General features: G+C 41.5%; 1 protein-coding gene across 1 annotated transcript; it reads left to right on the top strand.

Moving 5' to 3' along the window:
* The first annotated feature begins 10,998 nt into the window (after window positions 1-10,998).
* On the top strand, window positions 10,999-11,325 carry LOC145131203 (uncharacterized). The gene has a single exon (XM_079065927.1). The coding sequence runs from the start codon at window positions 10,999-11,001 to the stop codon at window positions 11,323-11,325; it is 327 nt and encodes a 108-aa protein (XP_078922053.1).
* The last annotated feature ends 407 nt before the right edge of the window (window positions 11,326-11,732 follow it).

Raw genomic sequence — 11,732 nt, 5'->3', positions numbered from 1 at the left:
ACAAGTGATTAATAACTAGAACAAACGGAAATGTTTTATATTGCTTTCAGATTGTTATCAGACTTATGGATTTCAAACATTTCAAAATATTTTATCAAACTCTTTTAAATACTAAATCCTTATTCAAATTCTTTTAACTTCATTATTATCAAACTCATATCTCTACAGATATCTTTATATAAGTAAGATTTGAAAGACTTAGGACTGATAGCTCACTTTATTTCCTGTTCCTTGTTTGGTTGTGGACTTAGAGTATCCTGTTATTTGTCCGAAGGTCGTAGAAACCGTAGTTATATATCATGTATATGTGTGTAGATATAAAGGCTTTTATTTTAGTTCAGTACCTCTGAGTAACAAAGGCATACAAACAACATTACTAGTAAACTATAATAGGTATAGTTTAGGAGATTACTACTCACTATTACTATTACAACGACACACACTAGATTCATTTCATTTACGAGTTATTATACACGTACTATAATGAGAAACAATACATACACTATACAAGAGGATATACTATACACTAGTACAGTGAAAAGATTACTATAGTACGACATACTATACAAACATTGAATACGATAACCAAAATGTGACATACTACTTCTCAATACGACACTACATTGTTGTATCACTTTGTAACCAGAGTCTCCTGGAGGGAGAGCGGGCATTGTGTGTATAGATCTATACGGGACAGACACTCCCACACCCCGACTGCTAGCTACAGTCCCAACCGATAAGGCCAAGGGGTGACAAAATGTTACCTCATTACATATGACACCGGAGGGTGATCAGTTATTCAGTCGTCGATCAGCATGGTTACATACGAGTTCACATTCAAACCTTTAATTAACCGACTAAGAATTAAAGGCAAACAGGCTCCCCGAGGTGTATTGTACATTTAATACTACCTGGAATCTGCATTTTTGTATCACTTTATAGTCAGCAATGACACTACTGAGGTAAAACATTATTTTTCCCCTATTACATTTACTTCAAAATCATCTCACTTAAATGATGGTTTAAACTATATTTTTATAATGATAGTTTCACTGGGGAAACCTCTCTCACTTTTACAAAGGAACAAATATACAAATAGTCGGGTCTTGGTAGAAGACTACATTTCAGTAGAAATATAGGATTTTCTAGAGAATTCAAACATTTACAAACAGCTACGTATATCTATACTACATTATTACAAGCCTTTTTACAATATCAATGACACTAAATACTTATGAACGCACCAGCATTTTATGCTGATACTCCCTTTCAAAATAACTTGTATTCTCAGGGAACCAGTAAGACAGGTATACCCATGCAGCTTTTGAAAGACGAAGTGGATCCAAGACTCGTCTTCATTTTGATTGTACATTTTTGGTGTCATTTAAACTTACAAAAGAACACACTTGTACTTAACTATTATATTAATGCAATGGATGTTGTTGCTTGTCTTTACTATTATGCTTTGTTATGATACTGTACATGACGTCCTCCACCCCAGAACGTTTCCGCTGTTCCGGTTTTGGGGTGTGACAGATTGGTATCAGAGCAATGTTTATAGTGAATCAAGTATATCAACCCATAAAAGATATACAAACTATAAACGCATCGGGATTAAAACACTCTGATCAAGAGTTATACTTTTAAATAGTAGAATATTTAACTAAGTATACATACCTGCATTCATACTACAGGACAGTGTCATACTAGAACATAACGAAAGTATTACGATTGTTGAACAACACAATTAGGCTTAGAGACATATAGTCAAATCTAGGGGGATATAGCCTGATCAACTATATTTACCGAGGAGTGACTAGCATGTGCCTAAGAATGGTTGTGGTGTTGCAACAAGTCTAAAAACTTACCAACACTACTACAACGAGAACATTAGAACATAACATAAACCTAAAATACTATAGGAGTATTTTGTGTTACGATAATTACTTATGTGGGAACTAAAAAGGTCGTTACTAGTAGGGCAACAGTTGCTGGGTGGATACGCTAAGGTTACATGTGACTAAGGCGCTATAGACTTAGAATCTGTGATCTTTGCTTTATTTCCTGTTCCTTTTTTGGTTGTGGATTTAGAGTTAGGGTCACTTATTCAAAGGTCTATCCTGTTTCAGTTGCATGTAATTGGTATACACTATGAGAGTATTGAATTAACTAGTAAAAATCATCTTATAATTATCTTAGATTAGTACGTCTAGTATTATAAGATTCTCATACCTCCTTTTCTCGCGTAGATAGCATGGCTGGCTTCCGTCTCCCTGGCGATCCGTATTTCCCCGACCAAGGCAATGGTGGGTGGCTCGATGATGAGCCAGAAGAGAATCATCCAATCCCTTTGGACGACCATCTCGTAGAAGGTTTTTCGGATGGATTTGACTCCGAGCCAGAAGTCAACAACTTGCCCCAAGAGGTTCCAATCCCAAACCTCAACCCTCGACCAACATTTCAAGGCCCCACTCCCTTGTGGGCGACAACCTTGAACCGTTGGAGTGATGAGCAGGGTCAGCCCTTACCCTTCAACGGAGACCGAAGCTTTTACAACATAAGCGAGGAAGGCTCAGCTAACCGAGTCCTGCCCATTATGGTCTGCAGGATTGCTCGGAATGTAGAGTAAGGTCGAGCAGCCATCGACCGAGTGATGGAAGTAGATACCAACTCTGGATATAACACGGTCCGCATTCGCTAACTCAAATAGGCTATGGAAAGGACTAGAAGAACCAATGAGGCTCTGCAGCAACAGCTAACTGCATCCTAGGCTGAAGTCATAGAACTCCGAGTGCGTCAGAGGGCGCATGAGCGACAGCTTCAAGAAGTTGTACGTCAGCTGGCAGAGCTGAGGGTTCGCCCGAGGGATACCCGTCGCCGGTAGAAGGTGTCGAATCGTCTTTCCTTTTGGGTTAAGGAATAACCTTTCTTTTCTGTGCCTATGTAGCACTAGTCTGTAAAATATACCTATCTTTCAAGTACTTTAACTAGGATTTCTAAGCTGTCAACATTTTCCCTTATGGTTTGATGTAAGACCTACTGATAGGTCATTTTTCCCGAACTCATTTACATCATTAATACCGGTTATATTGACAGTTATCTAATATATTGGAAAGTCTTTACCTTTGTGTTTCCCTACTCTATTGTTATATCTCTATCTGGTGGTTGGACTATGGCGATTTAGTCCATGAAACACCCTCATCATACTTACAATTGATTATTACTATTATCATCATCTCTATAAATTTCCAGTAAAAGATGCCGCCTCGCAAGCGTCCGACCAGGGGCAGACCTGTAAACCAAACTCCACCACCACTACCCCCTCCGCAGTTCGATGCGGTGATGTTTCAGGCAGCTGTGACCGCAGCCATGGCTCAAGTAAATTCTGGTGGTGTTAGTGGAGCTGGAACTGGCACCAACTCTAGCCATGGTGAAATCCATCCACGTGCACGAGCGTGTACTTATAAAGACTTCGTCAGCTGCAAACCAGCGTACTTCAACGGAACCGGAGGGATTATTGCGCTGTCCCAATGGATCGAGAGAACATAAGCAATCTTTGAGATGTGCTCTTGCCCTGAAGGAAGCAAGATAAAGTTCCCTGCTTGCACCTTCACCGAAAGGGCCCTGATGTGGTGGAATGGCCATGTCAAATCACTCTCACTGGTAGCAGCTAACGCCATGGGCTGGGAGACACTGAAGGATCTGATGGCAAAGGAATACTGCCCGAGGGGTGAGATTCAGAAACTTGAGGAGGAACTGTGGAACCTTAAGATGAAGGGTTCCGACATAGTGGCTTATACGACCAAATTCAGCGACCTAGTGACCCTATGTCCCAACATGGTCCCCACTGAAAGCAAGAAAGTCGAGAGATACATCTGGGGTTTGGTTTCCCCGTATCGAGGGAACGTTCTAGCATCGAAGCCTGCGACCTTTGATAGTGCCAAGGAATTGGCCCAAAGGCTTATCGATCACGAGGTTCCTTCTCTCCAACAACAACTACAACGGCTGCCTCCGCACCAACCAAAGCCGCCGACAACAAGAGAAAGCGTTGGGACCGAAAGAAGAGCAAATAAACTCAACCCTCTTCCAAGAACCAACAGGTTGTGGCTGTCCATGCTGCCATAACTCCTGTTGCCCCTGTACCAGCAAAACCATATGCGGGGAGCCTACCCAAGTGCACCAAGTGCAATTTCCATCATAACGGCCCCTGCCGGGAAATGCACTGCACCAACTGCAACCGGAAGGGCCATACTGGCCGGTTTTGCAGAACACCACCCAAACCCATCACCCAGGTCCTCGGTACACGAGTAAGCCAGGCCTGCTATGGGTGTGGCGAGACAGGGCACTTCAACAGAAACTGCCCGAAAGCTAGGAATGCGGGAGGAGCAGGAAGACTACTTGCTATCAGCTACAATGAAGCAGTGGCAGACCCCACAATAGTCACAGGTACGTTCCTCCTCAATAATTCTTATGCATGTGTCTTATTTGATTGTGGGGCAGAGAGGAGCTTCGTGAACCAAAAATTTACACACCTACTTAAACAATCACCGCAAGCACTAAAAGAAACCTTCATTGTAGAAATGGCTAACGTAAAGACAGAAAGTTTTAATGATATTTACATAGGTTGTACTCTCACACTATACAATCATTCAATCCCAATCGACCTCATACCCGTGGCAATCAAGAGTTTCGACGTCATTGTGGGCATGGACTGGTTGAGTCTTCATCATACCGATATCCTGTGTTTCAAGAAAGCAGTCTGCCTAAACCTACCGAATAACGAAACCTTGTTGATCTACGGAGACAATCCCAATACGAGCCTTCGTATCATCTCAAGTATTCAAGCCCAGAAGTACTTGCGTAAGGAATATCGCGCATTCCTTGCACACGTGGTCGATGTGAACCAGAGAACAAAAGACCTAAAAGACCTCCCCGTAGTACGCAACTTCCCCGACGTCTTTCCAGAAGAACTACCGGGTTTACCTCCTCAACGTCAAGTCGAATTCAGGATCGACTTAGTTCCAGGGGCTACCCCCGTAGCCAAATCGCCCTATCGTCTAGCACCTGTAGAGATGCAAGAACTGTCCGGTCAACTTAACGAACTGCTCAGCAAGGGCTTTATAAGACCAAGCTTCTCACCCTGGGGCGCTCCGGTCTTGTTCTTCAAGAAGAAAGATGGATCGTTCCGTATGTGCATCGACTATAGGGAACTCAACAAGCTTACAGTCAGGAATCGTTACCCTCTACCTCGCATAAATGATCTATTCGACCAGCTGCAAGGGGCGAGTTACTTTTGCAAGATTGATCTGAGGTCCGGGTATCACCAGTTACGAGTGCTTGAGGAGGATGTTTCGAAGACAGCCTTCCGAACTCGTTACGGACACTACGAGTTCGTGGTGATGCCATTCGGATTGACTAATGCGCCCGCAGTTTTCATGGACTTAATGAATAGGGTATGCCGTCCTTACTTGGATCAGTTCGTCATCGTTTTCATCGATGACATACTTATGTACTGTCGAAGTAAGGAGGAACATATAGATCATCTACGACAAGTCCTAGGAACCTTACGATCGGAGAAGCTCTATGCGAAGTTCTCTAAATGTGAATTTTGGATCCGCAGAGTCGAATTCTTAGGTCACGTGGTTAGCGAAGAAGGAATCCACGTGGAGCCTTCCAAAATCAAAGCCATCAAGAACTGGTCAACACCGAAGACGCCTACAGAAATTCGTCAGTTTCTAGGTCTCGCTGGCTACTACCGCAGATTCATACAGAACTTCTCTCGAATTGCGAAACCTCTTACGACATTGACACAGAAAGGTGTGGCTTTTGACTGGAAAGAGAAACAAGAGAAGGCGTTTCAAACGCTGAAGCAAGCCTTATGCACCGCACCGATACTATCCCTCCCCGAAGGGATAGAAGACTTTGTAGTATACTGCGATGCATCCAACCAAGGGCTCGACTGTGTTCTGATGCAACGAGGTAAGGTCATCGCCTATGCCTCAAGGCAGCTGAAGACACACGAAGTCAACTACACCACACACGATCTCGAATTAGGAGCAGTTGTGTTTGCCCTGAATATCTGGAGACACTACCTGTATGGTACGAAAAGCACTATCTTTACAGACCACAAGAGCCTACAACACATATGCAACCAGAAGGAGCTCAATATGAGACAACGACGGTGGGTCGAACTACTCAATGACTACGAATGCGAAATTCGTTATCCGGGTAAAGCCAACATAGTAGCAGACGCCCTAAGTCGGAAAGAATATTCTGTTCGAAGAGCCAAGTCATTAACTATGACTATCCATTCGTATCTGTCCACACAAATTAAGGAAGCTCAGCTTGAAGCCCTAAAACCTGAAAATGTGGCGGGTGAATCTTTGCGAGGAATGGATAAGAACTTGGAAGTCAAGGGTGGCGGAGCTTTGTATCTCATGGACCGGATCTGGACACCGAAGCACGGTGGCCTCAAAGACTTGGTCATGAAAGAAGCGCACAACACTCGATATTCCGTCCACCCGGGTTCAGATAAGATGTATCTGGATCTTAAGAGATTATATTGGTGGCCTAACATGAAAGCAGAAATTGCTACCTTCGTTAGTAAATGCCTTACTTACACCAAGGTCAAGGTTGAATACCAGAAACCCTTTGGTCTACTACAGCAACCAGAGATACCGGAGTGGAAGTGGGATAGGATCACAATGGACTTCATAACCAAGCTACCCAAGACAACGGGTGGACTGGATACCATTTGGGTCATCGTCGACAGATTGACCAAGTCCGCGCACTTCCTACCCATCAAAGAGACGGACAAGATGTAGAAGCTCGCGAGAACATACATTCGGGAGATAGTACGACTGCATGGTGTTCCTATATCCATTATCTCCGATAGAGATAGTAGATTCACTTCGAGGTTCAAGCAGTCGCTACAAAACTCCTTAGGAACGAGGCTGGACATGAGTACAGCCTACCATCCACAGACCGACGGACAAAGTGAGAGAACTATCCAAACCTTGGAGGATATGTTACGAGCATGTGTGATAGATTTTGGGAAGGCATGGGATACTCATTTACCCCTTGTCGAGTTTTCCTACAACAACAGTTATCACACAAGCATAAAGGCTGCTCCATTTGAAGCCCTCTATGGCCGGAAGTACAGATCCCCTCTGTGCTGGGTCGAGGTGGGTGACACCCAGTTAGCTAAAGGACGAGTTCCTGACAGCACTCTCACGGGTCCGGATATCATTCGGGAAACGACGGAGAAGATCGTTCAGATTCGGGAATGACTGAAAGCCTCCAGAGACCGACAGAAAAGCTACGCAGACAAACGAAGGAAACCTTTGGAATTCCAGGTGGGAGACCGAGTCCTTTTGAAAGTCTCACCCTGGAAGGGGTTGATACGCTTTTGAAAGCGTGGAAAGCTAAATCCAAGATACATAGGACCTTTCGAGATTCTCGCTAGAATCGGCCCTATAGCTTACAAACTCAACCTACCCCACGAGCTTAGTAACGTACATCCTATTTTCCACGTCTCGAACTTGAAAAAGTGCCTATCCGATGAGACTCTTGTAATTCCACTCGACGAAATCGAGATCAACGAGAGCCTGAACTTCGTGGAAGAACCTATAGAGATCATGGACCGAGAGGTCAAGCGAACCAAGCAAAGCCGTATCCCAATCGTGAAGGTTCGCTGGAATGCCAAGCGAGGACCCGAATTCACTTGGGAGCGCGAGGATCAAATGAAACTTAAATATCCTCAACTTTTTACTTAGTTATTTGTAATAACTTAGCTACTTGAACTCAAATTTCGAGACGAAATTCCCTCTAACGGGGGGGGATGACGTGACAACCCGAACTTTCTAACTTATACATTCTTCATTTTTATCAAAGTTAGCCTCGTGTTTGTTATTTTGTAAGGAAGTTTTAGGTCTATATAAGTGCTTTAGGCTTAGTATAATCAAGATATGAGTCTTAGGAAGGGTTAGAATGTGTGTAGCATCGCAAAAACAGGCCAAACACACCAAGCAAGGTGTGTGCAGCCGCACACCCGAGTGTGCGGCCAGCCAACCGCACACAGCCAGCCGCACACGGCCAGCCGCACACAGCCAACCGCACACCCTCCTAGCCTCACACTCCAGCCTATATAAAGGACCCTAAGTCAATCTTACACCCTTTTTCCCACTCCTTCAAAGCTGGAACATTTTCTTTCTAGAGCCCTTCAAGTCTTCTTCTCCAATCGACAATACAAGTAAGTAAACATCCTTAGATCATTACTACAACACCTTAGAAAGCCTTTTCCTCGAGTTTGATCCATGAAATCATCGTTCTAGATGATCTTCATGTGTGTACGGCCGCACACACATCATGTGTGACCGCACACACATCTTTTGGCCCTAAAATGGACTTAAACACTCATCTAAGCATAGCATCGGCCAAAACACCTTCTTAGGATCATCACGAAGCCTTGGAAAATCGATTTGGATACATTTGGATGGGAGTGTACGGCCGCACACTCCATGGCCGCACACACCTGGCCGCACACCCAATGGGCAGCACACCAGGTGGCCGGACACGCCCCTGTACAGCCGTGCACCCATTTCAGACAACCTTTGATGCTTCTAACACTTAAATCTAAGTATTTTCTTGGCCCTAGGGTGTTTTCCTTTCATTGTTAGTGGTATAAAGACTAATTAAATACATATATGTACCAAACTATGCTTATTAGGATCCGTTGTGCTCAAGTCTTCATTTGGCACTTAGCATCCTACGAAACAAAGGTGAGTTCATACCCCTTAATCAACCTTTGAAATGAATTTAAATGCTTTTATGGGGGAGAATACAAGTCGAAACATTCTAGTTATTGTATTAATCACAAGTGATTAATAATTAGAACAAACGGAAATGTTTTATATTGCTTTCAGATTGTTATCAGACTTATGGATTTCAAACATTTCAAAATATTTTATCAAACTCTTTTAAATACTAAATCCTTATTCAAATTCTTTTAACTTCATTATTATCAAACTCATATCTCTACAGATATCTTTATATAAATAAGATTTGAAAGACTTAGGACTGATAGCTCACTTTATTTCCTGTTCCTTGTTTGGTTGTGGACTTAGAGTATCCTGTTATTTGTCCGAAGGTCGTTGAAACCTTAGTTATATATCATGTATATGTGTGTAGATATAAAGGCTTTTATTTTAGTTCAGTACCTCTGAGTAACAAAGGCATACAAACAACATTACTAGTAAACTATAATAGGTATAGTTTAGGAGATTACTACTCACTATTACTATTACAACGACACACACTAGATTCATTTCATTTACGAGTTATTATACACGTACTATAATGAGAAACAATACATACACTATACAAGAGGATATACTATACACTAGTACAGTGAAAAGATTACTACAGTACGACATACTATACAAACATTGAATACGATAACCAAAATGTGACATACTACTTCTCAATACGACACTACATTGTTGTATCACTTTGTAACCAGAGTCTCCTGGAGGGAGAGCGGACATTGTGTGTATAGATCTATACGGGACAGACACTCCCACATCCCGACTGCTAGCTACAGTCCCAACCGATAAGGCCAAGGGGTGACAAAATGTTACCTCATTACATATGACACCGGAGGGTCATTAGTTATTCAGTCGTCGATCATCATGGTTACATACGAGTTCACATTCAAACCTTTAATTAACCGACTAAGAATTAAAGGCAAACAGGCTCCCCGAGGTGTATTGTACATTTAATACTACCTGGAGTCTGCATTTTTTTATCACTTTATAGTCAGCAATGACACTACTGAGGTAAAACATTATTTTTCCCCTATTACATTTACTTCAAAATCATCTCACTTAAATGATGGTTTAAACTATATTTTTATAATGATAGTTTCAATGGGGAAAACTCTCTCACTTTTACAAAGGAACAAATATACAAATAGTCGGGTCTTGGTAGAAGACTACATTTCAGTAGAAAATATAGGATTTTTTAGAGAATTCAAACATTTACAAACAGCTACGAATATCTATACTACATTATTACAAGCCTTTTTAGAATATCAATGACACTAAATACTTATGAACTCACCAGCGTTTTATGCTGATACTCTCTTTCAAAATAACTTGTATTCTCAGGGAACCAGTAAGACAGGTATACCCATGAAGCTTTTGAAAGACAAAGTGGATCCAAGACTCGTCTTCATTTTGATTGTACATTTTTGGTGTCATTTAAACTTATAAAAGAACACACTTATACTTAACTATTATATTAATGCAATGGATGTTGTTGCTTGTCTTTACTATTATGCTTTGTTATGATACTGTACATGACGTCCTCCACCCCAGAACGTTTCCGCCGTTCTGGTTTTGGGGTGTGACAACTTATGTTGTTCATCATATACTAACTTGTGTTTGCATGAAAACCATGTTACGATTTAACTAAGTGTCTACTTGTTCAATGCTTATTGATATAAAACTGTTACTATTCACTTTCCTTACATTTTTGGAATCTAACTTATCTAACTTTTATTATTAAGGTAACATGATCCATTGAGATAAACTTATTATTCCGCAACTTATTATCTCGTTACTAACTGTCATCAAGTTTTTCTCTCAACAATTGGTATCAGATCCAAAGTGGTTGCCTTTTAACTCCTTTCAGAAAATCGAAACTCTTTTCAAGAAAATCTAATTTAAAAGGCCTTCTATACCACTAATGCTCGTTAAAACAAGGAAAAAAATGGAACAAGCTTATTCTTTAAATGTTTCAAATAGTGTTGGAGGTTCTAACAGAGCTCCACTACTTGTTTCAAGTGAATATCATCATTGATACGAAAGAATGGAAAGATATTGAAAAAGACTCGAAAGAGATGTTTGGAGATCTATAGAAGATGGACCTCATGTCCGTATTCTCACTCCCATTGTAGATGATGGTGCTTAGGAAAGATTTGGAGGTGGTTAAGCGGCCATGAACAGACCTACCAATGATGATCTCGAAAAAATAGAGAAAGATGCAATTGCCTTATATGAAATTTCATGTGGTGTTGCTCCAGACAAATTTGACATCATCATCAACTGTGAATCTACCAAAGAGATTTGGGATGTACTCAAAAATCTCTACCACGGGTCTGAACAAGCTCAAGACAAGAAGCTCACTATTGCTCTCAACGAATTCACCAACTTCAAAGCCCTACCTGGTGAAAGTATTGATGACTCCTTTAATAGATTCAACCTAATAATCACTAAACTTTCAAATCCTGGTACCGTCTGTAGCAACCATGAAACCAACCTATAGTTCCTGAATGGGATAGGAAGACATTGGACGACAGCAAAAATGATAGTTCAAGGAGACAGGAAGATCCAGACTCTTGCACTTCTCAAACTCTATGGTGAACTTTAGGCTCAAGAGTCCACGGCGTTATAAGAATGTGCAGACATGGGTGAGTCACTTGCTTTAATGGCTCAAACTCCTCAGTATGCCATTAAATAACCTCAGTATCCTTATCACAGAGAGTCATCATATCAACAGTCATATGAAAACTCACTGCAGTCATATGAAGAAAATGTCGAACTAGATGATGAGGAAGAATTCAAAAATGCCATAGCCTCATATGAAAACTCACTGCAGTCATATGAAGAAAATGTCGAACTAGATGATGAGGAAGAATTCAAAAATTACATAGCCCTCATCAGCCAACAGGT

This window comes from Lactuca virosa, chromosome 8 (genome assembly GCF_052849685.1).
Source record: "Lactuca virosa cultivar CGN04683 chromosome 8, Lactuca_virosa_CGN04683_v6, whole genome shotgun sequence".
Lineage (NCBI taxonomy): Eukaryota > Viridiplantae > Streptophyta > Magnoliopsida > Asterales > Asteraceae > Lactuca > Lactuca virosa.
This window is presented reverse-complemented; position numbering and strand designations above follow the sequence as displayed.

Bases quoted from the DNA above. Each gene is read 5' to 3' on its own strand.
- LOC145131203 (XM_079065927.1), top strand. From the start codon at position 10,999: ATGAACAGACCTACCAATGATGATCTCGAAAAAATAGAGAAAGATGCA.